The following is a 26,259-nucleotide window of genomic DNA, read 5'->3' as shown; positions in this document are numbered from 1 at the left end:
TGACATTAAGTCCAGAGAGTCAACAGTGAAGAAAACCGTCTAAACTTCCTGCAAAGTTCAGTCGAGTCCGGGCTGTTGAGTCGATGAGGCAGGAGGCAGTGGCATTCAGAGCTGCTGCAGATATCTGTCAATACGACAGTCACATGAACTGAATACAAAAGCTTTGTGTGTCTGTGTGTGATGGAGTGCACACATTTTTGTGTGCAAGTATTTTTACTAACTGGTACAGTCTAAGTGTCCCTTTAATAATCAGATTTTCCAAAGATGGCGAGGCTTCACAGAGAAGAATTGATTTTTGGACCCTTCTACTATAGAAATGGTGTGTGTGTGTGTGTGTGTGTGTGTGTGTGCACGTACTGTTGTCTTTGTCAGTGGAGTCCTAAGAACAGCCGAGATGCTGTGCAGAAAACTCCCAGGTCTGTGCTAGAGGACCCAGTCTTGAGGATCACACTAATAGCTCAGTGTTTAGGTTCTACGTTACAACCAGTCTTGGTTTTGGAGCAGTCGCCCTCTGCTGGATATTAGAAAGTATGTAAATTATTTAAAGCTGCTTTAAATGCTTCAAGACCCTTTTATGCCCAATCTGAGTGCAACGTGTTTTTGACTGAGAAACAATGGCACTGGAACTGAAAACATGATGACAGTTAAGCAAAGTTAACAAGCACGTCTAATAACATGCACGTGTGCATCCGCTGGTTTTATGTGTGAAAATCAGTTTCTTTAAACTGAGCAGTGAGCAGATGGTGGGATGAACAAAGAAGCATGAACAGAGAAATAATAGTGTTTTTTTTATCAAAACCAACAATTTGACCTGAAGAAGTTGGTGTGTTTCGACTTTTCTGGTACATCCGTGGTCAGAGTCAGAGTGACAGAGACAATCACAAATACTGTATATGGAATATGGAGCCAGAATAAAGGAGGAGTGGTGCAGTGATACAGCGAGACTGGTCTTTTTGTCAGGGAATGTTTGAAATGGTAGAAGTTCATAGAAAAGTTCTACAGAAGAGACAAAGTGAAGTGAGCTTAGAAAAGTAGAACACCTCTTATTCTCTTCCCTTCCATTAGATTTGTGCTCCTCATCTTTGAAAATGTTTCCCAGACGTGCTTCTGCCTGTAAATACTAGGCCCCCCACTGCTTTACTTAGAGACATGACCTTGGAAAATGAGGTTTATTGCACCTGAAAACGCTGCAGGGAGTCTGTTCTCATTAGAAAAGTGTTCGGCAGCTGCTAGAATGAGCATTAAAAGCACTTATAGAGCCAAGCTGGCAACTATTCATGCACAAAGTACTTTTTAGAAAGTAGGCTGGGAACAATGTTACTTTGAGAAAACCTCAAGATGTGTATTCAGGTTTAACATTCACCGAACAAACAAAGCCGTTTGAAGTCTGGCTCATCAGGTACTGGCAGTTTATTCGAATGCATTGGAGGAAAAGTGTAAGAATGTTTTTCACGGCCCGAGAATCAAACAATCCTGAAAATCACGATGGTCCATAACCAGAAAACATGAGCTTTGCTCCTCAGACCTGAGACTCTGGATTTCTCTCTTTATTTAATCAGATTAGTTCTTCGGATTCTCGGCTCAGCTGAGCTAAGGTTCCCTCGCTGCTCTGCACAGCCAACCACAGCTCAGCCCTGCAGTAATTATTCATCATTTATCTCACCACAGTCCCCTGTGTGCTTATCTTTCAGTCACATCTAGCTATCGCATTCATGTTGCCGGAACCTTTAAATGTGTGTAAATAATGTGTTGCTAAGCAACCAGACATGCAGACATGCATTTTTGCCACACTGATTTCTGATTGGTCAAAATTACTCAATGTTAGTATCAGTGGTAACTTTTCAAAAATTTCTTATCCCACACACCCCAAAATGCACAATGATGAATAAACATGTAGATGATTTATTCTTTAATTAATTCATGTTTTTACAGAGGTAGTTAACTCGTGTCTGCAATAATATTGTTACCAAATATTTCTTCTTGTAGTGAAAGTGATTCATGCTGCAGACTTTTTTATTCATTTAAATTGTGCACACATTCACCAAGTTTGTATTAAAATATATATATACTTCCTATTTATGTTTATCTTTAATAACAGAAACATGTATCAAAATCCAGTTTTCTTGTATGAGCCCTCTGACGAAACCAAAGTGTCCTTTTATCTTTTATCTCTGAAAATATTACAAAGGTATTCGTGTTGTTTTTTCAAAAGCTTTCTATGCTGCATCTTCTACTGATTTTATGGTCTCCCAGTCCATCTGCATGTTTGTGTTTCTGAGCGATCTAACAGCCATACAGAAGGAATCCTGCGTGTCTCACATCCAGCGCTCCGTTGTTATGCCGTGTGGTGTAAATAAACAGTAAACTCTGGAGATGATAAATGGTGCACGAAAGAAGAAACGTACAGGGAAAAGAAGCTGGAGCGAGCAAGCAGCCAGAGTGCTGATCTCAAATACTCCTCTGCTGAGTTAAGGAAACCGTGTCAGCCACGGCTCGGTGGTGTTGACCACTGATACTCCAGTGAGTTAAAGTAAGACGAGGAACTCAAGGTTCTGCTTCATTCTGGGCTTTTTGGTGGTAGAAACTGACTGAAATACATGATGCTCACTCACAGGTCAGAGTAATTAAGCAACATTAACTTGAAGTTTTGTTTTGCTGATCTCATTTCTAGCTCTGCTTTTGGTTGTGACCAAAGCTAGAAAAGAGAAATATGCTGCTTTTTAAATGGAATCCATCCATTACATTATCTGGCAAGGCTTTTTTTTAAAGTTGTTGCACAGTTTGATTTATGCACAGTTGCTTTCGTCCTTGTTTGTTTTTTTGTGAACCAAAATGTAGCTTTTGGAGCTGAAACTCACCATAAAACAGTTTGAAGAGGAGCTGCAAACCGAGTAGATGCTGTATGGGTTTGTTCCTCTGAGTTATCCCCTTTGTTGGTTTGTTTCTGCGCACTGACCACGTCTGCTTTACAAATCTAATTCTTTGTGCCAGGTCTGCTGAGAACGGCATTAGAGTGAGAAGCCTATAAAACTCAATGACAATTCTTTTTTTTTTCTTTACATTCCCTTTCTCCTGCTTTTTAAGTGTGTAGGATGAGCCATGAATGTAGCATAAAGTTATTCCCAGTTGGGTGCTTTCTCCATATCCCAATGATCTGTGATTTGTTCATTGTTTCCTTCATGTTTCCTGCAAATTGACTCATGTTTTGCCCAGCTTTAATACGATGATGTACAGTGAAAGAAATCCATCAAAAAAGCCAAAAAAGTCAGAAATATTTAATTCATCCATACATCACTGGCAGAACTCCCTGCTGAAAGAAATCTTGTGATAAATAAAATCATCAAAAGCAGCTCACGTTTCACTTCACAGTTTGCATTTCTTATTATTTTAATGCAGCTGTTGCATCATCACACCTTTCTTGTATATTTTGTGTGGTGCTGATATGGTGGATTATTTCCCACAGCTGGAAGCTGATTGTCCCTCGTTTGTTTGCATCCTCCACACCTGCGCTCCTCTGTTCACCTGTCACAGCTGTAACTGATTATCTCATTAGACTTTGCTTGAGTCTCTGGCCTCAGATTGATGTGTTTGGCGTCATAATAAACATGCAGTTGTGGCTGCACTTGAGTGAAGATCTATTTGATAGTGTTTACATTCATTTCACAAAACACAACAACATTGGCCTGTACATTTTTTTAATGGGCAGATTTCTGGTTTAAACAAACCAGAAGATGTTACATTATTGGTTTGCCATATTTCAGGTTTGTCCCAGTACAGCTTTGGAGTAGATTTTAAATTAAACGTGACTGAAAAAGAGACGTTCACCATTAATTCAAGAGGTTTAGTAAAGATTTTGTATCAACTCCTCAGAAACTACAGTCATGTTTAAAGGTGAAAAGCCACCTGCTGCCTCAGTAGTTAGCCCTGTTTACTGTTTGGGGGCTGAGTCAACAGAATTTAACATGAATAGCTGTTACACTCGGGTCCATTTACACATTTTATGGTTCAATAAGTCTACTTAATCACCACTGACAGCAGTAACATTGACATGCACACACTTGGATCACAATCTTTTCCTAACACTGGCATCCCGCCACCACAACAGAAAATAAGCAATGACAAAGATCTGAGGAAACATCAAGCAGAGTCATTTATTTGGCCAAATGAGACACTGTAATTAACTCGGTTTAACTCTGTTTCAGTCATAAAAACTGAAACACACTGTGGGAAAAACACAGAAAACAAAGCCCTGGGATAATTAGACAAAGGTTTGATCCCCTGAAAAGCCTGAACTGGTGTTTTCATAATTCAAAACTTCATTTCCACTTCCTCACATTAATGTCCAGCAAACTGCTTAACTGCTCAAACAATATCTCAATACATTGTTTCATCAATAATCGGCCTGTATGAAATCTGGTGATTTCAACTTATATTTTAAAATCCACCTTCAGTGTCTCTCTCTGTTTTCCAGTTCTTGTTCGGAGTTATGTTTTTGGGACACACAGCCCAGTAATTCTGTTTCATGCTGAATTTGCATATTCTAATAAGAATACTATTTCCAAAAAAGTGTTTGGACTATTTCTTTCTCTAAAGAAATGGTTACTACAGTCACTGCAGTTTACACATAATCAAGTGTGTTAAAGCCTGAAAACCAACATTATCAGCATTGCGTTGAGTGTCAGATAACCTAAATTTCTCCTGCAGATTTCCTGTGGGCTTTGGCTGGGCTGGAAACTGCTCCAGAAGTATGTTTCCTTCTTCATCACAGAGCATGCTTTCTGTAAGGATCTGCCTCAGTTCTGAACAGTGTACTTGGCTGTGTTAATGAGAGGCTCTGCCTTAGCCTGATGCTGCCACCACTGTGGTCTACTCTGCGTTTATTAAGGCTGTTGTGTTTTTAACATGTTTTAATGCTTTGTATCTTGCTCTATTGAATCTCAACAAGCCCCTAAAAACAGTCAGTGATCACTGTCGGCCTCTCTGTTAATTTTTAAGCTCAGTTTTTAAGCCTTCCGATGTAGCTACAGCCCAGCAGTATATGAATGACTAACCTCGTATTGTGGATGGATTATCTCAGTTGTTCTCCTGACTGAAGTTTGGTCCGTTTACAGCATCCTGTCCCTAACCATCGGGAACCCTCATGTTAACTTTTATTGACTGGAAAACAGTTAGCGTTCATCCTCCATCTTCACTGTGTTTATATTATGCTAACATAGCTGTGTCACTAACATTACGTAGGTGAGAAGAGGTTTAATCTTAAACTGCATTGCAAGTTGGCTAGAACAGCTGATGCCACCACGGCAACGGCTAGTGAGGCCTGCTGAAAGCCTGCCTCAGGTATCCTTCCATCCACACCTGACTACGTGTGGTCAATTAGCAACAGCTGAACCCACTGAAGAGATTAGGGGCTGCAGAGGGACGTAACACTAGCCAAACTTCAGTAACCCTACAAACGTCACTGCTGTTTAGTTTCCTGTCTTCATTTATGTTGGAAGTGATAGCAGAGCTGTACGTTTGCATTTTTCAGAAATCCCTCAGTCAGAACATGCTATATCATGCTTAGATGGAAACTACACAGCAAATCCAGCATGTCCAAATTAACACTGTTGGATTTGATTTCAACACTATTAAAGTGTCTATATGGGTCCACACCAGAGAGTGTTAATTTAACTCTTTTTGGAGAGTTAGTACGTTAACTCTGATTTAGTGTTAAACACCAAATCTGTCTGGAGTTGATAATTTAACACTTGGTGTAAAGAGTTTATATATTAACTCTCAAAGAGTATTTTAGTTTAACTACGTAAGAGTTATCTTCTAATTCATTCTAAAAAGCAGGAATTTTACTGTTCTGAACTTCTAGAAATTTCTTTTGGAAATAAACATTTACTAAAAAGATGCAATGGTTTTTGAAAAACATTTATTCTGAACTGTGCACCACAATTTCAAAACATTTTCTGAAAGATGTAACAGTATACATGTTCTCACTTTCATTAGAATTGTGTTTATCAAAAGGTCTGACATAGGTGAGCTGGTAAATGCAAATAACAGCATTCTCATCACTTATTTCTTCAATACAATATGCATGTCCTTCATTAATCCCTTTGTGGAACTTCAACGCACTTCTGCTCTCCCCCATATTCCATCTTCACAAGCATATCCTGTGCGGAGATTGAATAAAAATTAGTTGACACGAATTAATGGCACAAATAATCCAGTAAACAATTGCAGCACAGTAAAAAAAAAAAAAAGGAATCCTCTTTGAGCCATTACTTGTGTAAAGTATTTTCCCAAAAGACAAAGACACAGGCAACAGGTAATACTGAACTAAATGTAAAACCTCAACCTTTTTCATTTTTACCTAAACTGTGTGCACAAAACTCTGGAGGGATCTATGCTAACGTAGAATCCAGTCAGGGCGTCAGCTACTGCTGTTTGCTCGTTTTTTTTTTATGGGCGATCGTTTTCAGGCTTCAAGTAGCACCATTATACCAACATTTCACATTCTAGACATTGTTTTAGGTGTATTTGACCAAAAGTTTGACTGAAAATTCACATGCAAGCTTTTTTTCAAGGCTGTGGTATTTGCCCGCAAACAATACCTTTCAGCTAGCTAAAACAGAATATTATGCTATCAGCGAGCAACATGGCTAATGCCTTTCACACAGCTTTGTCTCAACTCCAAAGAGCCACAGAAGTAAAAGCTCATAATAATAATTGAAACAATCTTTGAAAGAATGACTTACCAAGCATGGCAAACAACTCAAATATGTAGAGCAAAATGTTCTGAAACGGCTTCACTTCAGCTTCGATTGGAGCCGTGCTGGGGGCGGAGTTTGTGAATTTACTCTGTTGGTGTCATAGCCCCTGTCGGAGTTCAGAGTTAAGAGGTCAAGAGTTAATGTTTCCATTGTAACACCTCCAGATTTGACAGAGAAACACTCATTTTTAACACTCGATTTTAACTACTATCATTTTACACCTCAGAGTTACATTAAATGAATGTGACTCTGCTTAGAGTAAAATTAACTCTACTTTTGCAAGGAGACTATTAACACCAAAAAATTTAACACTTTTGAACACTGTGTAGGAATCGAACTCCCTGATCTGTTAAACTTGATAAATCCTGTTTTCATGGATGCCTGGATGTTAAACTTAATTGTTACACCTGGTAGAGCAGCAACACTGATCATTTATTACAGATGAAAGAATTCAGACAGTTTGTAACTCTCAGTGATGTCACAGTGTTCGTTTGACTTTGGGACCTGAAGCGGAGTTTGGACCTGGAAACAGCTAATGACCGGATAGTCCTGGTTTTAAAGTTTCATATTTGGGTTACTCTTGTATTTCGTTTTTAAAAACCTGTGTCACTGAATGGATCATCATTTACAAATAAATATGTGTTTATTAAGACTTCAAAGTAGAAAGAGGGGGAATACACACAGTCGGTAAATGTTTACTGTTTTATACTGTCATGTTTCGCTGTGTGGCAGGCAGGATGAGGACCCATATGCAGGACTCAAAACGAAGGAATAACTGGAAATGGCAGCTTTATTACTGGAAACACTTCACATCAAATACAAAACTAAACTATAAACAAGAAATTAAAACTAAAACACTAGAAAATAGACCAGGAATTGAGAGCTAGGAGATGATTAGGCACACGGAGAGAAAAAACACAGCACAGTCAGCGTGCAACACAAAAACAGACAAAAAGACAAACAAACACAGGGCTTAAAACAAGCAGGAAGAGAGAATGGGGAACAGGTGGAAACAGAGCTGGGACTAATCAGACATAAAGAGACAAGGGGAGGCAAGACTAGATACACTGCACACAGGACAAGGACTACAAAAATCAAACGGAAAACACACAGATCAAAACTCAGACTCAAGACACACAGGCTTAACAGTCACTGGGGAAACATGGGGAATATAGAGACGAGGGTGACATGAAACATGTGACAGTAAAAGTAGAGTATACATGGGAACAGAGAACAAAGAAAGAAAAAGAAAACAACATAATTATAATGTCTGAAACACAAATACAGTGACATGTTTCATATATATATAATTAGCTGAGGAAAGTTGTACAAAATAAAGTCCTTCACACTTCTCAGAATTTCTAGCTTTGTATTGCAACTCTAAGTTCTCTGTATGAACTGAAATGTAGGACATCCTGATTGAGCAGTGCATTCATGCTTCACACACTCCTGGTTTTTGAGAAACAAAGCAAAAAGGTTTTACACATGTGGAATAAATCTGAGTACTTTATCCAGTTGTGAACATTTTTAAATGCAATTTTAAATTGTATTTACTAACAAAACCTTGTAAAACCTTGTTATATTTAAATTCATTTTAAATGCATTTTGATCCAAAACATTTTTCTCACAGTTTTCATTGAAAAAAATCAAGGTTGACCTCGAGCAGTACTCACTGTTTTCTAATTTCCCCGAGGTAGCCCACAGTTAAAGAAGATGCTGTTTTATTCATAGCAAGAAGAAAACTGTGTCCCCTGGTATCAAGCTTTCATGAACATAGCTTAACCTGAATTAAAGCTCGGCTAGCGCACTGGTGGTAGCTGCATTAGTGTGTCGAGTGGGATTATCCACTCACTTGTTCTTTTTTTGCTTTTGTTATTTTTATGATGGGAAAATTCTCACAGTGCTTTCTGGGAACAAATACATGTATGTGTGTGTCTGTCTTTCATTTTGTCAGCAGGATGTTTGCGTATTGATGTGTTTATTTTGAGTCTAATAACATGTTCTCTCCTGTGTCCTCATTAGTAGTTATCACAGCACTGTCGTGTCAAGTAGCGACAGCTTCCAGCCTGGAAAACTCCCACCGGCTCTGCAAGCCTATGCAACACACACACACACACACACACACACACACACATGCATGTAAATGCATTGCAGATAAGACCACTTTTCCTTTAGTTATCTTTCACTTCCCTGCCAACACTTCCGATACATGAAGTCTCCTTCCAACTCTAAATGCTGACTGCGTTTCTCTTTTATACACAGACTTTTTGATTTATCATTCCCAACATATCTTTATCCTGATTGCCACATCAGGGTTAGTAATCAGGTAAGATAAGGGCAAACCGTCACAGGAAGCTGTTTGTCAGCTCGCCAAGATAAACCAGGTTATCCCAATGTCCCTTTGAGCTCATATGAAAAGTGTAGCATTGGTGTCTGACCAATCACTGTTACAGTTACAGTGCTGGCAGCAGAGCTTCCTTTATAAACAAAGAGAAAATCTGCTTTTGCCGATTATGTGCTTTAATATCAGTTGCTCTAACATTAAGATACAGAACAATTTGATGGATCACAATCTGTTTAAATGTAATGTTTAATAGACAGATTTAATTTGAGTTATTAAAACCAGTGTTTAATGAGAGCAAGAAAAAAATAAATATAAAAACACAAACGTAAAAACTGTTTGCAGCCAACAGCATGTTAGCTTGGCAGCTTAAGTTACCATGGCAATGCATCCCTGCAAGGAGTGAACGACAAACCTCAGGTTAACCCCAAAGACAAAATCCTGCTTTGCAGTGCAGCTTTCAGTGCTTTGACATCAGAGGCTCCATTTTTAACTCCTTTGTCTCGTTTCAGGAACCTTTGGAAATACATATGTTGGAATAAACTTAAACACTTTGTAGGTGGTGTTTGTTGAATGGGGATTTGAACATTTCCAAGATAAGAATAATTCAATAAGATTTATTCGAGGACTTGTACTTAAAGCACAGGCTTTGACTGATTTCAGCTCCGGTTTATCCATCTGGCAGACATTAAGAGGATCATGGTGGATCCTCTTAATGTTTTTAGTTAGCACTGCAGAAATTCTTTTTCAGCAGTCCTTTGTGAGAATATGCCAGCCTTATGCATAATTAGCATTAGAAACAGGAAATCAATGTTCTTTTTTGAAAAAGGATAAAATGCTGCTTGAAGAAAACTACTTTGTCAGTGGTGATTAACCTTCAACAAAAAAGAAAACAATTAGACTTTTAAGATGATCTGAAACTCGAAAAACAGCTCTGTTAAAGTGGTGGGAATATTTGGGGCTCTACCGAGTATTTACAGCAGACTTTGAGTACATGAGGAAAAATAGGATCAGTCATTTGTCTAATGACTGATCCTGATGTCTAATGACACACTCGGCAATTACAATCAACACAACTGGTGGCGGTGCTGAATAAGTCTACGTCCACATTAGCCCGGACATTTTCACATTGTTCACATTGAAACGGCCAAAACCACTTACATTCCAGTCCTGTGCATGCTTAAAATGCAAGAAGATTCAACCTGCCTCATTTAGGCTACGTTCACCCTGCAAATCAAATCCGACCCTATGCGACTCATATCCGATCATGGTATGACAGTGTCAACGGCACAAATCCGATATTTTCAAATCCGATCTGGGTCACTTTCATGATCCTTATTGCTGTTTTAGAGGAGCGGTGCTTCAAAGGATAGTTGCAGATTCTGACAGAAATCTGCAACTATCCTTTGAAGCACCGCTCCTCTAAAACAGATATAAGGATAATCATTACGTTATTTACATTATTATATAAATAACAAAATAACTTTAAGCAAAAATTGGGAAACGTAAAGTCCGAAGTCTTTATATTAAGGGCCATTAGTCAAACAATATTGTTTGCTCTGGGTCTAAACAGAGCCTGTTGTGTGTGACGTCTTCTTTTGTACATGCGGCCGCTTTGAGGGTTCACACTGAACGCTTTTGCTGTCGCATTTTATTTGTAGTGTGAACAAGCAGACAAAAAAATCGGATTTGATCAAAAATCGGAATTGAGCAGCCCCCAAAGCCAGCAGACTAGCTAAAGGATTGACCGGCTGAGCTTCTAATCCTGGTCGACCTCATGTCCAGGATGGAAAATCATGTCACAGTGAAATTTTACTCCACTGTCTCAAAATGGAAAATACAGGAAAACAGACGTTAAAAGCTGCATGTCTGCGCCGTGGTTTTCTATGTGTGGACTGCTAGCTTGGATGTTGTTCTCGTTGCTTCCTGAGGCAGAAGGGAATTTAGCGAACAGTAATGCACAACTGATGAAGGGAGGTCAGCGCAGGCTTATACCCACACTTTGCAACCTGTGAGTCAGGCTCTGAGCTCTCTTATCTGATGCATTCTTCCTCTTTGCTTTGTTTTCGTGATAAGAACATTTGGTAAAAATGTTTTCTGGGAAATGGATGAAAGTACAAGCTCGGTCATGCATAAATGACAGAACAAACCACACAGGATCTCTACCTGGTGTCGCATACAAATTTATTTCCTGTGTGTTGCACCTGGACTTTTGATGCTCATGCATCACGTCTGCTGTCTGTAGTTATATTATCTTTTTAAAGCAGCCTGAAGTGACCAGGAAGGTGTTACAAAAATTATACAGTAAAAATAGACAGAGGAGAAGAAGAAGACTAATAACATTATCAGTTACAGCTACCTATACAAAAATAGTTGCTCTGTCCTGTAGGGTGGATGGTGTTGCCGCTGTGGATTAAGCTTGCTTCGGCACATGGGATTGGGATCTCTTTACTGGAATATCTTGGCCTCTTTGTTGTGTTTCTCACAAATCAGACAAGTCTCTTTGTGTTGTAGTTGGATACATTATTCTGTTAAGTGAGTCACTTACAATCACATGGGTGACTGTAAGGAAATCTACATGAATGCCAAGACCCAAGGTGTCACTGCAGAACCTTGCTTTTTAAGGAGACTGAGATGACATTTTAATGTTGAATCTGTCATGGCTGTAGTGAGGAGCCAAATATAGACACAAGACACAAGGAAAAGAAAGAGAGCAAAGACCACAAATACTCAGATTTAAAGCCACCGAGGATCTGTTGGCAGATCAGTTCACAAATGGAGCTGCAGCAGCTGAGAGGCTTTAACCTCAAATCCTGATTGTGTTTGGCGTGAACGCCTGGTGTCTGTTTACTCCTCGGGCCCTGATATGTTAATGACCATTTAGCTTAACAGCACAGTTAAACTAAATGGTCATGTTCACAAAGGTCCAGCAGCTGGTCTCCTCAGTTCCCAGATGTTTACAGGCTGTTGTTAAAAAGAAGGAGGGGATGCTACACGGCGGGAAACAACACGGCCCTGTCCAAACTTTCTTGGGACTGCCATTAGATTCATAATGAGCTCGTGTGTTTTTGTAAAATTTTACATTTTCTCAGTTTGAACATTTGATGTTTTTTTTAAATTATATTTTCAATTCCCGCGGTACCCAACCTTTTTTGTGTCCGACAATATTTTCACGGAGTTTGGATCTGGATAAATACAACAAGCCGGTACCGGTAGACCCAGGGAAACCATGTTAACGATAAAAATGAATAAATTTCACACTTTCACATGAACTCTTGCAGCCCAGTACTGGTCCAGGGCCCGGGGGTTGGGGACCGCAGCTCTGTTGTGAGTAAATCAAAAAGGTTGGATGTCAGGTGTAGCTGGTGGTTATGTTAAGTCACAGTTTCCTGTGCTTTCATTTCTGGTTTTGTGAACTCATTGTCTGTGTGGAATTAAGTGTCTATATATTGCACCAATAAAGCTATTGTTTTGTTTTTATATGTATACTAATATTAAGTAATCATGCTTGACAGTAGGCTCATGTCTTATATAGGCTTTGAATAGGGTGGAATTTTGGTAGAACTGCACAGATGTGACTCATCAGAACAAACTGTTAAAAAAGGCTCAGTATCAGGGTGTGTTAGCCAGCAACACTGTCTGACGTCTTTGAGTCATGTATGAACAAAGGTGGGGAAAAACGTGCGACACACAAACGTCGAGGTAAGCGTACATTTACAGCAAGCGACAGAAAGGGTGCAAAGATACCTGTCCACGGTGGTTATTTGCACCTTTTTTTGTCAAGAGTGTCTTACACACAAGCAGACACAGATGCAGAGGAAAAAAACACCTGTCTCCTGCTGTTAGCAATACTTACATCTAACACATGGTTAGCTGTGTCCAGAGCAGCAGAGCCCGCGCACTGTTCCTGGCACTCGGGTCTGTTTTGGTCGACATTTTGGTGCGCGCGTGTGTGTCAAAGTGTGAATTAAAAAGGCTAGCTGTCCACAGGAGTTGGCAGCGCTGTCGCCTGATGTGTTTGTGTGAATGAGAGTGCAGAGAAAGTGAGTAGGAGTTTAAAAGGGCCACCTGTCCACTGCAGTTAGAGGTGATTTTACTGGATGTGAACGCGAGAGCAAAACAATCCGAGTGTGTGTGTGTGCAGGTATGCTTGTCAGATAGATTTGAGGACACACACGTCTCATGTCCCCTCTTTTGCCCCAGCTTCTAGTCATCAGCTGCTGCACTGTCACACTGCAGTCACATAATCGCACAAACACACCCAGGTGTGTGTGTGCGTGTGTGTTTACATATCTTTGTGGAGACCAAAAGTTGGATGTTTGCTATGCTTGTGGGGACCAACAGTCCTTATGGGGACAAAATTCTGGTCCCCATGAGTTTGAAGGCATTTTTCAGACTCAAAATGTGGTTTTAGTGTCAGGGTCTCAATTAGGTTATGCTTAGGTTTAGGCTGAGGGTTAATCTGCTAGGGAAAGCATTATGTCAATTAGATGTCCCCACAAAGATATGAAAACACGATTGTGTGTGTGTGTGTGTGTGTGTGTGTGTGTGTGTGTGTGTGTGTGTGTGTGTGAGAGAGAGAAATTCAGACACAAATGACCATGCATACAGTTTGGGTGCTAGATATATAAAGAAGATATATAATTAATTATATTTAACAGAAGCCGCATGATTGGAGTAATGCTTCACTCTAATTATTGTCCATAATTGAATTATTATGTGCATGTTAATGCACGCAGTGATTAGAAGTAGCAAAGCAAACATTTAATTATGACAATGAAATATGTGGCACGTCACTGCGTGTGATTCCCAGGTCTGTCTTCACGCAGCAGTGTGTGCGAGCTTCTTTTATTTTGACCTGTTACAACCAAGAAGTGGGAGCATATGGTGATGTGGATAGATGTTACACAATCTCTGTAATTGCACTTTGATAAGATTATAATTGTATGTCTAAATTTTAAGTTCCAGCCTGTTGAATTTGTATGGACTTTGCTGAGGGGCGGCCTTTTCTCTGAGAGCTTTATCAGTGCTTCTGACAAGTGTATTAAATTTGGGTTTCGTATATTAGGAGAGTGCAGAGATGGACTTTTATTACTTTGTGAGGTTTAGTCACAGGAGACAGTTTTTATTACCCATAAATCTCTCTGATAGTTTATTGTAGATTAGGACAGTCCAGAATTAGACCTGCCATCTTTACAAATATTGCCATTTGTACCAATTTCCAGCGCAGTTATCAGCGCTATTATTGCTGATGTAAAGAGTTTGTGAAATGGCATTTCTATTAAATGAAAGAAGTGAATGGTGATGAAGTTAGTGAGCCAGAAACATAAGAGGCCATTTTATTTTCTGAGACATTTTTATGTTTGCATCTTATTAATAGAACTCATTACTATTTTTCAAATTGCATAAAAGCCTGTTAAACCACTGTCTCCATGGTTAGGGAAAACCACGGGCATGGCAAGCACATCACGCATGGATAAAGCGGCATGTTTAAGGTTTGCCCGTGGCTAAAAGAGAGTACTGGGCTGTGGTTGACTCTTTGGTGTGAGCAGAATCATCTGCAGCTCAGACCGGAAACCCTTGAACATTTTTTTAGTGCAGGGGGTCGATGTGGAGGACTATAAAGACCTCGGAGTACACACAGACAATAAACTGGACTGAGCTAAAAACACCACTGAGGAAGGTACAGAGTCGTCTCTGAGGTCTTTCAACATCTGAGTCTGTTGTGGTCAGTGCCATCCTCTATGCTGTTGCATGCTGGGGCAGCAGGTTGAGGGTTGCAGATGCCAACAGACCCAATAAACTGATCACGAGGCCACTAATGTTGTGGGGATGGAGCTGGACTCCCTTAAGGTGATGTCTGAGAGGTGCACGTTGTCTAAGATAAGGACAATGCTGGACAATACTTCCCACCCACTCCATGACATGCTGGCCAGTCACAGGAGCACGCTCAATGAGAGACTGAGCTTACCCATAATGCACCACTGAACGACACAGGACATCATTCCTGCCTCTGCCTCCCTGTACAACTCCAAAGCACACTGCAATAGTTACACCCTTTACATGCTCTCCAGTAAAATAACAGATGATAAAGTTTCACAGGTTAGAGTCAAATATCAACCATATATATTTCACCTCTTTAATATTCTTGATATTTATGATTGAGCGACTTGTATATATTAGTGCTATTTCTTAAATTTGTAAACTTTGTAACATATTGTTTAATTAGTTTAGTCTGTTACTGTTACTGATTTGAAGCAACTGTGACCCACATAATTTCCTTAGTGATTATTAAAGTATTCTTGGTTGGCAATGAAAACTTTGTACTTTTCACGCTCAACCTGGTTCCCGAACGCATTCAGGGAAAATTAATTGAATCTACTTTTAATTAATTAGCTCACAATTGTTTGTCTTTGAACGATTTTCACAGTGAAACAATGAGCAAACATTAGCTTCCATCTAAATGTCAGGAAAGAATTTTACACTGTGTCATGGTGCTGCTCTGTTTGGAGTTTAGATTTTAAAGTTTTTAGTCTCTGCATCATTTTCTCTCCGTGTGTCTTTTCCTCATGCTAAGCTTACTTTTTCGTTCTGGGTTTTTTTTTTTTTTTTTTTTTTGTGAAGTAATATAGCCATACCCGCCATGCTCAGTCTTTATTATTATTATTATTATTATTATTATTATTCCTCCACTCAGCACTCAGGCATTTTTGCATTTTCCACATAAGAAGCCACAGAATCAAACATATAATATTGGGGATGGGTATCGAAAACAGGTTTTTGTTGAGAACCGGTTCCCACTGTTTCCTTCCCATTCCTTGGAAGTGTTTGCCATTTTTGCAAAAGATTCCCTTATCGATTCCAGTCGCCCCGAATGATGTCACCACATTGCGGAGCGTCATTTACCTGGCAGGAAACATGGCGCCTAAGCGGCTCAAATGCTCAAAAGTTTGGTTATACTTTACGAGAACGGATGACAACAGGGCAACTTGCAATACTTGCAAAGTAGATATTTCATTTAAGGGAGGAAACACTACGAATATGCAAAAGCACGTGCTCACAAAACACACGATAACCTTAAATGAATGTCGTGTTTTTAATTCTGGACTCGTGAATCTCAGCCCAGCAGCAGCGGTAACGTTTGCACGTCCTCTCCCGTTAATGCGGCAGGTAAATAATCAACTAACAGTGCATGTTAGCGCGACCTGCCTTATTACAAACCTGCCATTACTGTGCATTTAGGTGATCATGATGAGACAGACAGTCTGGCTCAGATGCTGGCAGTTCTCGCTGCAGTCTACCGGTAGCGTCTCCTTTCAGGCCAGGATAGACGAATGTCACCGAGGAGTGACTCAGTTTGTGGTCAAAGGCTTGAACCCATTTGCCACAGCAGATGATTTTCAGTAAGTGAATGTGTTTAATTGTAGGCAGGGACTTTACTGGATATTCATGTGTTATTGCTACAGAAGAATATTTATTTTATTATTTTACATTTACAATTTTTTTTTTCCTGGGGACCCTGTGACACCCCATTGAAGAGCCGTAGGCTGGATCTCTTACGATCTCACTGTTGGGTTTGTAAGGCCATGTTACTCCTAAATTTCTTTCTTGTTCAAAGAGAAGATATAAAACAAAGTTCTGAGCTAATCGAACTTAGTGTTCTCCTTTTTTAAAAAGAATCGATAAAGAATCGAATCGTTAAACAGAATCGAAAATGGAATCGGAATCGTGAAAATCTTATCAATACCCAACCCTATATAATATTCACTTTTTTGTTTTCAAACAAAGGAGAATGTTTGTCCATAATGTAGGAATCATTTTAACTGTATACAGTGTTAGTGTGCAAATATTTACAAACATAGGAGATTATTACCAACATGTCATTTTATTTAAAATATAGTCTAATACTACTCAGCCAGTAACAAGATCAGTGCCAAGCTGTTACTTGGTTACATTACCTTGGTAATGTATTAATGTTACCTCTTCTCTTCTTATTATTATATTATCCAAGCTGTAATATAAAGTGCCAATGACACTACGTCCAATAACAGCACAATAACAATAGTCATCTTCATGGATTAGTACCCGATGAACTCCAGCTGTTTGTGGATAAGTCTGTATTTTTCTATTGTCTATTGACGCTGCTTTAGTTTATGGGAGTCAAAATAAACCTCAGTGAAAGTACTCATGCTGCCAAAGAACATGTCACGAGTGGTTCCCTGATGTTTCTTTTCTTTATTTTTTCTTAACAGATTGTACACAAACTATAACTCTATATTTGGAGCATACACAGCATATACAATAGGCTTTAACACGCTTCATATTTGCTGTTTTTCATAGTTGGCTTGGATGTGCACGTAGGATTTTAGAGAAATTCAAACTTCTGTTTGAACGAGTGCCCACAGCTGCCTTTGTTTTCCACACTGACAGTCTTTAATCTCTGTTAACAAAGCTGACCGATAAACAAAGCCTGTTGTTGTCGAGTGGAGCTGTGATTAAACAGTAAAGGCAGACCTGCAGGTCATCGTGTGTGGACTGAGTTCATATAGAGTTTCCGCAATGAGTCCAATTGTCCAGCACAGTGGACAGCAACAAATTGTCAGTGTTCACTCAGCAACTTTAAAATATGTCCCTCCTACACTCCAAGCACCTAGTGGGAGGTTTACACAGAGCAACTGCTCTGTCAACATTTGGATTATTCACAAGTTAAAGTCTTTTTTTTCCTCCAGATCTTTTAAACTTTAAATAAAAGCAAAAAATCATGTTTTGGGGTTAAATTGTAAGCCAAAAATAAATCAAAACTCTTCGTGTAGGAGGAAGAGCGTACAACACAAACTCTCCCTCAGACCACAGACCCACAGAATCCTTTGATTTGTCTTCCACTGACTCACATGGACGATAGTGGGTTTTTATTTGGCGTTGCATTGGACCGCCTGAAGGTACAAGTGGAGCTTTATTGTTCAGATGCTGAGTGTTTAACACCCAGAGGGACAAGTTCTCTTTATGGAGAAAATGAAATCTGAATTACACCAAATCAAAGAGAATAAACAGACACTGAACAGAAACCAGAAAAATGTTAGCAGATAAGAAACAGATATGCAATTTAAACTGCAATGAGTTTGGCCTCAGGTGGTACCGAGACACGCAGCGATGACACGTTTGTCCTCAGATGGTGAAACTGAGACGAAAATTTAATGCTAGTAATTACTGAAGTATGTCTGGCTGGAGATGGCACAGATCAAATGGTATTTTTATGTCTTTTGGATCAAATGGAGGATTAGGACTGCGTTAAATTATTCTTCCTTTTGTGTGAGGTGCACTGAATTTTTTAAAATGTATTTTCACACACAGATGGACGGCTGGAGGGTACTCACTGGATTGAAATGAGTCTTAAGATGGTCGAGCTGAGAGCCCATGTTGTGTTTTGATATGTTTGGCATTAGATGCTGCATCCAGAAGGCCCATATTGGAGTGTGATGACTTTGGCCACGGATGGTGCAGCTGGGAGGAACACGCTGGAGCGCGATGACTTTGGCACCACGTGGTGCAGCTGGGAGGTGGTTTCTGGATGGAGATGCAGCAGCCTGTGTTCTATAGCTGCATAATCTAAAGCCAAGACACTTCACCATCTTTGCACACAGGGTTAGCTTAGTCATGCATGCACACACACACACACACACACACACACACACACATGAGCTCCAAACCCATGCGTCTGTCATTCAGTTTTCTCCTGTAAGCTACATTATACTGTGGGCTGGTTTCCACCTCTAGGGCTCCATCAGATACCCGTGGTGAGAAAGCTACGCTCCTCCTCTTGGCTGGAAGAACAACAGTTGATTAAGTTGTTGGTTTACTCTACACTCAAAAAACAGATTCAGGTCCTCCTTTCAAAGAACACATGCAAATTATGTTAGTTGTTCACAAATGCAATTAAAAAATACCAAATTAATTTGATTTTCTTTGTGTAAACCTAAAATTATTCAAAACCAGCAGAGGCTGATTCTGAACACAAAATGAATGAGTTTGTTGGGGCACTGGGGGTAGGGGGAGTACATTTTTGCACTTAAGTATTTGTAAACTCAAAGAAATAAATTCAAGCCCCTCTTTAAGCTTAAACATTATTTTTAATCTCATTCAACGCAAATGTAGCACTCCAGCGTTACTGCAATTATTATTCGTGTGGTGAACCTAAATTATTTTCTCTCAAAGCAGTCTTTGTCACAAGAACACAAAGTTACTGAGTTACACAACGGTCCGCCTTCTTTGAAAATTTTGCGCTCTTTCAGGATCACCTAAATGAATCCAGCTGCTCTTGGCCTCTCTGTACTTTTTGGATAAAACTACACCTTCAGGTAAGGTAACATATTATTTTTTCATATATCCAATTGTGTATTTCTTTATCAGCTAAATCTATGGCAATGCTATTTATCATAGAAGTAACAGTTGTTTTTTGAACTTTTGGTGGTGCTACCATTCTCTTCTCTGCTTGAATACTATTTTTTTTGACAATATAGCCAGGTCTTTTCAAAAGTGCCTTGTTTTAGAGGAGAAATTGTGTAGCTGCCAACTTTTAAGTCGGAGCGTGTGCTAGCTTATTAGCAGCTAGCCATTGTGCTCAATGAAAGATGATGTCCTATAGCTAACTTCTTTCTTACTGTTTTCTTTTTATAATCTAAAAATATGGTATTCTGTGTTTATTATTATATGCCATTTTCTAGTAGAAAGTATCGTTTTGAGGTGTCTTTAAAAGCACTACATAGTTTACTGAGGGTGCTACCAAAAGCGAACCATGTGGCCGGAAGAGTAACTGCAGGCAGCACAATGCGCACTCCCATGACGTTCAAACCTATTTCTTATTATAAAAGATTTCGGCTACGTCCACACTTACACAGGTATTTTTGAAAATGGAGATTTTCCGTTTTCGTTTTAAAAAATAATCCCGTCCACAGGTAAACGCAAAAATGAAGGAAAACGCTGCTAGGAACATGCCAAAGCAACAGGTGGCGATATATTCCTAAACTCAGCTAAAAACAGTTTAGGTCTTGACAAACTTCACTGATGGTTCAAATGTTTAGCAACTTTCAGTGTGTTGATTCAGCAGTCTGTATTTAAACTTCTAGTTTATTATATTTGTGTATGTTTTATTTCCAGGTGAATGCAGAGTTCCTGCAGATCACTACAAAACCCCTGCAGGCGAAGTTCTTGGCTCAGCTGGACAATTTAACAGACAAGCTGATGCAAATTTTTCAGGGGAGCAAAGGAGCAAAGGGCCAAAAGATCAAGGATATCATGGCGATCAGTAGTTTGGTCAGTACTAATGATAAACCCATCAATTAAATGCAATCAATCAATTCCATTTTTTTCACCCTTTTTTTTCCACCCTTGCATTAGTATGATGACATCGACATAAAGAGGGAGCATACTCTTAAAAGCCTGGTGATCTACTTTAATGAAGATCCAGACCTACTGTTCAAGGAGTATCTGGTACGCTTATCACACTTTCTTTTCTAGATTCAATTTGAGTTAGGTTCATCGCACACAAAATCCTCATATATTCAAAAGAGACAATATAATTGTGAAATATGTATTATTCTTAATAGTCATTGTTGAAACTTGCACTGGAGAGCACTTTTTAAGGGGACAGTTTCAGCAAAAATTCAATTGTTCATTCTTTTGGTGCTGCCATGTAGGTATCTACTGCCTCTATAAACACAGTAAATGTGGACAAAACATTCATCCATTTTCTGTCAGTGTTTCAATTCAGTTTATTTATATAGCGGTATATCACAACAACAGTCATCTCAAGGCACTTCAGAAAGTAAACACTCCAATGGAGTTCAGTTTATTATGCCAATTAGTAAAAAGTCTTCATTATAAGGAACACAGCAGATTGCATCAAGACACTAACTAGTGTCACTGCCATTACAGCAATCTCCTGGTTTCAGGAATAATGTGCATAAAACAAGCTGTTTTAAAAGGTTCCCAATTGTGATGAAATAAGGGAAATTGACCCAGCCCACACACACACACACACACACACTGGAGGAGCTGCTGCTCTATATCAAGCCCCTCCCAAAGGGAGGTACATAATACCTGAACCCAAACTATTGATAGGAAACAGATTGACGGGTTTTATTTATGTTTGGAGTGTTTATAGAGGCGGTAGAGACCTATGTTTCAGCACAAAAGGATACAAAAGCTGAGTTTTGCATAATATGTCCCCTACCAAGTGACAGAGCCCTTAAACCTGAAACAACCTGTTTTTCAGACCTCCTCCACTGAGGATGAACGGTTGAGGTCCACTGCAGCAACTGTCATGGGCATTTACACCATCAGAAGAGAAGGGATTCAGGAGCCAGAGGATGTTGGAGTTGTCATTGAAGGTACTACAGTTATGAACAACCTCGGTAGTGTCATCATGGCATTCATCGTCCTCTTTGGACTGATTTATGCACTTGATCTGAGCTATCCAAATGACCACAAGTACACGTTTGAGTTCTGTCAGAAGATTTTGATGAATCTGGATGGACAAAGGCTCAGTACAAAGATGCAGCAAATGAAAATGAAGATGTTTGCTTAGGCAAACAAGACCCAGCACAAAAGTTGATTTTGGCCTTTTTATATCTTTTGTTCAAACTGTGACCTTTTTTTCTTTCTTTTTTTTGGCCAAATGGAAGTTGTCTATTTTTGTCTGCTGTTCGGTTGTGAGTGATGTGACCTTTAATCTGTACTACTATAGATGGATGAAAGGACTGGGGATTTAGCTCAGAAAAAGTTTCATGGTTGTAACCACCATTTTCTTTTTGATTGATTTTGGGATTTGCAAAGGTAATAGAAAAATGTTGACAAGTTTTGTGTCTTCCAGTGTTTTAAAGTTGGTCTTCCCGTTCTTATAAGCTTGTAAATGTTTACATGTAAACATTGGAGAAGTAAAGTTGAAAGATTTTTTTTTTATTAAAATACCTCCCCCTTGGTAACAGAAAAATGTTCGTCATGAAAACACACACACACACACACACACACACACACACACACACACACACACACATACATATATATATATATATATATATATATATATGTATATATGTGTGTGTGTATGTGTGTGTGTGTGTGTATATATATATATATATATATATATATATATATATATATGTATATATGTGTGTGTGTATGTGTGTGTGTGTGTGTATATATATATATATATATATATATATATATATATATATATATATATATATGTATATATGTGTGTGTGTATGTGTGTGTGTGTGTGTATATATATATATATATATATATATGTATATATATATATATATATATATATATATATATATATATGTATATATACATATATGTATATATATATATATATATTTGTTTAGTCCAACAGTTTGGGTTTGTTTTAACAGTGTATTGCAATGTTTGCAGCTAGTTTAAAAAGTTGTACAGGTAGATGTCCTTATTTTAGTTTTCACTACTTTCCCATCCGTGGCTGTACATTAATGCCTTCAGGTATGTCAGGTGCTTTCTGTGTCACCCTTTTATCTGCACAATGTCTCTCTCTCTCTCTCACACACTCACACACACAAACACACACACACACACATCAAGCTACTTTTCGCACAATTCTGTCTTTTGCACAACCAACTGCCATTGTTGCATTTTGGTCTTGTGTCTGCACTGTCTTTGTTTTGTTTTGTGTTTTTGCACACTTGCACTTTATGGAGTCCTGTGTTGATCGTCTGTTATATGTAGCACCATGGTCTTGGAGGAATGTTGTCTTGCTTCACTTCACTGTGTACTGTACCACTGCACATGGTTGAAATGGCAATAAAGCCACTTGACTTGACTTGCATGGCGTCTTGTGAAATCAGTGGGTTGGCATATGCAGTGTTGCCTGCTGGGAGATAACTGTTCCATTTTAAAAACCTATAAAGTCTGCTTAATCACACATTAGACCAACAGACCTGGTTTGTGTCTTGTTTGGATCATAGACTCTGTAAAAAAGATGGACATCACCACACTGATATCACTTGTTGGTTAATGAAGCTTGATACGATCCCTGGTGTTGTTTTAACACACTTGGATGCTCAGTGTCTGATCACTTGTTATTAACAAGTTATTAATCAATAACCATTCAGAGAGTCTGTACTATGGCCTGTGAAGCGGGGTTGGATGGAAGGATTATTGTGAGGTTTGGTTTGAAATAAAAGGTTCAAAGACACTGATGCACTTTTCATGGAAGCCATGTAAACGAGCTAGAATACCACACATACCACAAGGCCCAGAGTGCATCTTCCCCGGCCAAAATCGAGACGCCGTCATCGAAGAGAAGTCGCCAGGCAGACTCCCCCGGTACAACATCGCCTGCCGGCAAAGACATCGCAGAAATCCTGGAGTCAATCGACAAGCGATTGTCCAGTTTCGATGCGAGGCTGTCCCTGGTGGAGATTTTACACCGGGAATTTAAATCTCTGAGAGAATCCCTGGAATTCAGCCAGCGGCAGGTGGAAACGCTTGCCGCTGAAAATGCCACGCTACAGGAGTCGGTTAAATCTCTCACCGATAACGTGACCCAGCTAAACATTGAAAATAAAAAAATAAAAGAGTCCGTTATCGATCTACAAGCCCGTAGCATGAGAGATAATCTTGTGTTTTCTGGTATTCCAGAAACTGCCGGAGAGGACGCAGAGGCAACGGTGAAAAGCTTCATTAAAATCCACCTGAAGCTGCCGGAGGACACCGTAAAGAACATCGACTTCGATAGAGTACATCGCTTGGGGGGCGCGCGGTCGCAGACCGGGAGACCACGGCCTATTGTGGCCAAATTCAGTCAATTCAAACAGAAGGAACAGGTGAAGAGTCGCGGCAGAGAGCTGAAAGGAACGGACTTCAGCGTGAACGACCAGTTCCCCAAAGAGATCCTGGAACGACGCAAGGTCCTGTTCCCAATTCGACGTAGCTTTATCCAGAAAGGCTCCCGTGCTGTCATCGCTGTGGACCGGCTCTACGTGGACGGACAGCTGTACCGCGACCCCGGCACCACACCGTGGTTATACTGACTGCACTCCAGATAAGAACCCGCTACACTCTTTTCTTATTCATTCACACTTTCTCCTTTAAAATGTGTTTAACCTAGTAATATCAGTAGGATGTCATAGCAGATATAACACCGTCACCCTCCGTCATTGCTTTAATTGGAATGTTTCCGTTTCGTCTCTTTTTTTTTGTTGTCGCTCACAGTTCATGTGGTTTCTTTCTTTCTCTTGTCTTTCACTGCTGTGGTCACCTACTTCCCCACTCACCTACAAACAACACCATCTATTTCTCCATATTTTCACAACACGATCACGCAAACACATCAGCTCAACGGCAGCACATTCACAACAGCCTCACAGCACGCACAGACTTGCAGGACACATAAGCAAGCCACGCTTGTTCATATTAGTGAATATTCACACACATAGTCAGACTTATGGAGTCTCTCACCACACTTCTTTTTCTCTTTCTATTTACAAACAAGGGATGTTTCCATATTCTCTCCACCTGTCTAAACGAAACACCCAGCATACTTCATTAGACATACACGCACAATTAAGGGCATGCTGAGGTTTGTCACATGGAATGTAAATGGAGCTGGCACCAGAGGAAAGAGGTTAAAAATATTTAACCAGCTTAAAAAACTACAGGCAGATGTTGTTTTATTACAAGAAACTCACAAACCTGTCACAGGTTTAAACGAACTTAAAACACCTGAGTTTCCTAACGTGTTTGCAGCCGGTTATAATTCTAGACAACGGGGAGTAGCAATTTTAATACATAAAAATGTTAATTTTACAGTACTCGATACAGTTATAGATCCAGAGGGTAGATTTCTAATTATTAAACTATCAATATTGAACAAAAAACTATGTATTGTTAGTATATACGGTCCAAATGTTGATGAACCCTCATTCTTCCACGGTTTTTTTAGTGCACTCTCTGAACACCTTGATTGCACACTCATTCTTGGCGGTGACCTCAACCTTGGACTAAATGAAGAAATGGATAGGCTCAACACAACAGGAACTCAGCGTAATTGGCAGTCCACAAATATAATCAAACAGTATATGAACGACTTTGGTCTTTGCGATGCATGGCGCTCTCTTCACCCCACCAGTAAGGAATATACTTTTTTTCTCACATGTCCATCACTCTTACTCTCGTCTGGATTATTTTTTGGTCAGCAGCTCACTGCTGTGTGACATTTCAGACACTGAGATTCATCCTATAGCTGTCAGCGATCATGCTCCTGTATCTTTAACACTAATGCACAAGATTAATACTACGCCAAGTAAAAACTGGAGATTTAATATATCACTACTTAAAGATGAAGACTTTATTAAATACTTTAAAAAGGAATGGACTTCATATTTAGACTTTAATGACACTCCCGGAATATCTGCTTCTGTTCTATGGGAAGCAGGGAAAGCTGTGATGAGAGGTAAAATAATTTCTTTCTCATCACACAAAAAGAAAGAAGAAAACAAAAATATTCAGGAATTAGAAAAAAACATCAAATCACTAGAAGAAGCCTACGCGTCCCACCAAGATCAGGAAACATTGAACAAAATATGCAAAACAAAACTAGAATTAAATGAAACTATTAATAAAAAAACACAATTCCTTATACAAAGACTTCGCTTGCAGAATTTTGAACACAGTAACAAATCAGGTCGATTTCTAGCTAACCAGCTAAAAATAAATAAAGAAAAAACAACTATATGTGCTGCTAAAGATTTATCGGGGAACACAATATATGATCCTGGAAGAATAAACAACATTTTTAGGGATTTCTATGAAACTTTATACTCACCACAAATAAACCCATCTAAAAATGAAATTGATCTGTTTCTTGACAACGTAACTCTTCCAAAATTACTAGACAGTCAAGCAATGGAATTGGATTCGCCACTGACGCCAAGTGAACTCCAGGAAGCCCTGATAAGTATGCCCAATAATAAGGCTCCAGGTCCAGACGGCTTCCCTGCAGAATTCTACAAAGAATTCTGGACAATTTTGGCACCAGTATTCCACAGCATGTTGCAGGAAATCGAGGAAAAGGGCAGACTACCACCAAATATGAATTCTGCCAACATTAGTCTCCTGCTAAAA

General features: G+C 39.3%; 1 protein-coding gene and 1 long non-coding RNA gene across 3 annotated transcripts; one reads left to right on the top strand and one right to left on the bottom strand.

Moving 5' to 3' along the window:
* Positions 1 to 5,900: 5,900 nt before the first annotated feature.
* On the bottom strand, positions 5,901 to 6,868 carry LOC147315220 (uncharacterized). The gene is made up of 2 exons (XR_015124545.1): positions 6,744 to 6,868; positions 5,901 to 6,158 (listed from the first exon to the last, which is right to left on the bottom strand). It is a non-coding gene; the product is annotated as an uncharacterized LOC147315220 (long non-coding RNA).
* A 12,338-nt stretch (positions 6,869 to 19,206) lies between these two features.
* Positions 19,207 to 22,121, top strand: LOC147315219 (uncharacterized). Of its 2 annotated transcripts, XM_086260343.1 has the most exons (4): positions 19,207 to 19,454; positions 20,254 to 20,409; positions 20,494 to 20,586; positions 21,371 to 22,121. In XM_086260343.1, the coding sequence occupies exons 2-4, from the start codon at positions 20,338 to 20,340 to the stop codon at positions 21,680 to 21,682; spliced, it is 477 nt and encodes a 158-aa protein (XP_086116469.1). In that variant the 5' UTR covers positions 19,207 to 19,454; positions 20,254 to 20,337; the 3' UTR covers positions 21,683 to 22,121. The 2 variants fall into 2 exon arrangements, with proteins under 2 accessions (XP_086116469.1, XP_086116468.1); XM_086260342.1 differs by lacking the exon at positions 19,207 to 19,454 and having other exon boundaries at positions 20,027 to 20,409.
* The last annotated feature ends 4,138 nt before the right edge of the window (positions 22,122 to 26,259 follow it).

This window comes from Aulonocara sp. 'chitande type north' Nkhata Bay, linkage group LG14, assembly GCF_057382095.1.
Source record: "Aulonocara sp. 'chitande type north' Nkhata Bay isolate Kocher_YH1m ecotype deep benthic linkage group LG14, A_spYH_male_GT1.1, whole genome shotgun sequence".
Lineage (NCBI taxonomy): Eukaryota > Metazoa > Chordata > Actinopteri > Cichliformes > Cichlidae > Aulonocara > Aulonocara sp. 'chitande type north' Nkhata Bay.
This window is presented reverse-complemented; position numbering and strand designations above follow the sequence as displayed.

Coding starts and splice junctions, on each gene's coding strand:
- LOC147315219 (XM_086260342.1), top strand. CDS start 20,239: ATGTTTTATTTCCAGGTGAATGCAGAGTTCCTGCAGATCACTACAAAA. Junction 20,410..20,493: donor TCATGGCGATCAGTAGTTTG/GTCAGTACTAAT, acceptor CCCTTGCATTAG/TATGATGACATCGACATAAA. Junction 20,587..21,370: donor TACTGTTCAAGGAGTATCTG/GTACGCTTATCA, acceptor CCTGTTTTTCAG/ACCTCCTCCACTGAGGATGA.